At 44.2% G+C, this 3,562-nt stretch overlaps 1 protein-coding gene across 1 annotated transcript; it reads left to right on the plus strand.

Annotated features, from left to right (window-relative positions):
- The first annotated feature begins 2,308 nt into the window (after positions 1 to 2,308).
- Positions 2,309 to 3,106, plus strand: LOC111917562 (uncharacterized). The gene has a single exon (XM_023913233.1). The coding sequence runs from the start codon at positions 2,309 to 2,311 to the stop codon at positions 3,104 to 3,106; it is 798 nt and encodes a 265-aa protein (XP_023769001.1).
- Positions 3,107 to 3,562: the final 456 nt, after the last annotated feature.

Here is a 3,562-nt window from a genome sequence, read left to right on the forward strand (position 1 = left end):
CAGGTGACCCCTACTTCCCCAATCAAGGGAATGCTGGTTGGATTGTGGAAGACCCGGAGGAAGATTCTGATGAGGAACCCATGGAGGATGAAGAACCCATGGAAGAGGAAGAATCAGTAGACGGTGAAGAAGAAGAAGAAGACTCAGATGGAACCGATTCGGAACCTGAAGTTTACAATCCACACCCTGCCCTTAATCCTCCACAACACTACCAGGGCCCGACGCCACAGTGGGCCGAAACTATACATCGATAGTGCCAAGAGCAAGGTCAACGACCTCCCTATGGCATGCAACGGGGTTTCTACGATCTCAGCAGAGGAGGGTCAGCCGACCGAGCCCTCCCTGTCATAGTTCACCATTTCACACGCCACGAGGAGCAAACAAGAGTTAACACACGACATCTCATGGAAGTTGGTGCCACCAGTCAAGTCAACTCCGTTCGTATTCACTGGTTGGATGATGACCACGATCGAACTCGAGACTGCACCGAGCTTCTTCGACGGGAGATGGCCGCGACCCGAACTGAAGTACAAGAACTCCGAGAACACTGAGCTGCTCTAGAAGGACGTCTGACAGACGCATAATGCCAGGAGGTTGAATCCATAGCCGAAATGAGGAACTTCGTGTCTTTATTTCGTGATCAGCAGAGCTTCAACCACCGCAAGTAGTACTTGCATTGCTCGCTTCAGCTTAATCTAGTTTTGCGGATAAATATTCTATTATTTTCTACTATGTTATGTCCGATTTCGCAATTTAAGTGTTTACACTTCTGGGATCTGTTAGGCGGTCAAATTTTTTCCGTACATTGATGTAACATAGACCCTTATAGGGTCAAATTTTCCCAATATTGTATACTAAGTTATATCAATGAAATTGACACGCTAATTACTTTATCACATCAAGTTCATGATAAGGATTGTTTTCAAACTAAATTTACTGGTGTCCGATTTATGATTGTTTGATTTATAAGTCAAATTATATATAATTAAGACCATGTCGACCTAGAAATGGTGGTTCCACCTTGGATCCTATTCCTTGTTTGGTTGTGGACCCAGGGCAGACCAATTAGACTCGAAAGTTTATTTAATATAAATTATATATAAATATTATACATCAAACGATTTATGGGTGGGCCCGGTATGGATTCTATCTCTGACATTTCTTGTAAATCAAATCTATCAGCATTCATAAAGTCTATATATTATTATCTATAGACCTCTTGTATGAATGGATTCATACAATAACTTTACAACTCGAAATCATTATGTACATAAAGAACTAATAATGTTAGTTTAACTCTCGACTTTTGGAGCGCTATCAAAGACTTATTGTCTTTTCATTCTTGTTATGGCAGAAAATGCCACCTCGTAGAAATCCTAGACGTGGCAGCGCCGCAGAAGCTCCACCACCGCCACCACCACCTCCACCAGCCCCTCGGTTCGACCCGATAATGTTCCAGGCTACCGTAACAGCCGTAGTAGCAGCCACAATATCCCAAATCAGCACCAATAATGTGGGTGGTGCGAGTAATGGTCCCACAAACTCTAACAACAGAGTGTACCTACAAAGACTTTACTAATGCCAAACCTAAAACTTTCAATGGGAGCGGAGGTGTCATAGCATTGATTCAATGGTTCGAGAAGTCCGAATCAGTGTTTGAAATATGTGCATGCCCTGGAGCAAACAAGGTCAAGTTTGAACATGCACATTCTTTGACAGGGCACTCACCTGGTGGAATGGCCATGTCAAGACATTGACACTTCCGGTGGCTAACTCGATAACATAGGAAGACCTGAAAACAATGTTGATGAAGGAGTACCGCCCAAGGGGCGAGATACAAAAGTTGGAAGAGGAGCTTTGGGGTCTCAAAATGACAGGCTCCGACATCCTTTCTTATACCTAAAGATTTAATGATCTAGCCATACTGTTTCGAGGAATGGTTTCGTCGGAAAACAAGAAGATCGAAAGATACATTTGGGGACTATCTTCCCAACTTCAAGGAAGCGTATTGGCCTTAAAGCCAACTACCTTTGATAGTGCCAAAGAACTGGCACATCAACTCATCGACCATAAACCCAATCATGGCACTGTGACAACCACCTCCGAGCAAGCTAAAGGAGGAAACAACAAAAGGATGTTCTAGAACAAGAAGAAGGGTCAACCTGCTCAAGACCCTGCCAAGAAACAACAAGTGGTTGCTATAAACGCTGCCACAACTGCTGCCAACCCAACTCCGATAAGGCACTACGCCGGGAACCTGCCAAAGTGCAACAAATGCAACTTCCACTATAATGGCACTTGCCGTGAAATGCATTGCACCAACTGTAACAAAAAGGGGCACACCGCTCAATTTTGTAAAGCTCCAGTCCAACAAAACACACAAGCTGCCAACGCAGGAGCAAGTCAAACCTGCTATGGTTGTGGAGAGGCAGGACACTTCAAGCGGAACTGCCCAAAGGCAAGAAACCCCAACACTGGTGGAGTGGGCAGAGTTCTAGCGATAGGTCATGAGGAAGCAGTTGCATACCCAACTCTGGTCACCAATACGTTTCTCCTCAACAATACATATGCATGCATTCTTTTCGATAGTGGCGCGGAGAAAAGCTTCGTGAGCCATCAATTTAAACGCCTACTTAAACAAAAACCACATATACTAAAAGAGACATTCACCGTAAAAATGGATAATGGAAAAACAGAAAACACTAACAACATTTACATTGGGTGTACTCTTACCATAAACAATCACTCTTTCCAAATCGACCTGATGCCGGTCACCATAAAACGTTTTGATGTCATCATTGGCATGGATTGGTTGTGCCCTCACCATGCCGAAATCCTATGTCACGAAAAGGCTGTTCACCTTAATCTGCCGAGTGGTGAAACTCTCTTCGTCTATAGCGACAAACCCAATTCAAACTTTCAGATCATTTCGTGTGTCAAGGCCCAAAAGTACCTCCGCAAGGAGTACCACGCCTTCCTAGCCAACGTCGTGGATAAGAATCAAGAAGCTAAAAACATAAAGGAAATTTCGGAGGTCTGTAATTTCCCTGATGTATTCCCGGAAGACCTTCCAGGAGTGCCCCTTGCTAGACATGTCGAATTCTGAATCGACCTAATTCCTGGAGCTACTCCTGTAGCCAAATCGACATATCATCTAGCCCCAGCCAAGATGCAGGAACTGTCCAGTCAACTAAATGAACTACTAAGAAAAGGCTTCATTAGAACAAGCTTCTCACCTTGGGGAGCACCGGTTTTGTTCGTTAAGAAGAAGGACGGATCGTTCCGTATGTGCATTGACTACCGTGAATTAAACAAACTCACCATCAAAAACCGGTACCCTTTGCCTCAAATCGATGACCTATTCGACCAACTACAAGGAGCGAGTTTCTTCTCGAAGATTGACCTTAGATCTGGATACCATCAACTATGAGTTCAAGAGGAGGATATTCCCAAGACAGCCTTCAGAACGCGCTATGGTCACTATGAGTTTGTAGTGATGCCCTTCGGCTTAACAAATGCACCCGCGATGTTTATGGACCTGATGAATAGGGTGTGTCAACCT

The sequence above is a fragment of the Lactuca sativa genome, chromosome 8 (assembly GCF_002870075.4).
Source record: "Lactuca sativa cultivar Salinas chromosome 8, Lsat_Salinas_v11, whole genome shotgun sequence".
NCBI classification, from domain to species: Eukaryota; Viridiplantae; Streptophyta; class Magnoliopsida; order Asterales; family Asteraceae; genus Lactuca; species Lactuca sativa.

Excerpts from the sequence above, each read along its gene's own strand:
- LOC111917562 (XM_023913233.1), top strand. The coding sequence starts at position 2,309 with ATGCATTGCACCAACTGTAACAAAAAGGGGCACACCGCTCAATTTTGT.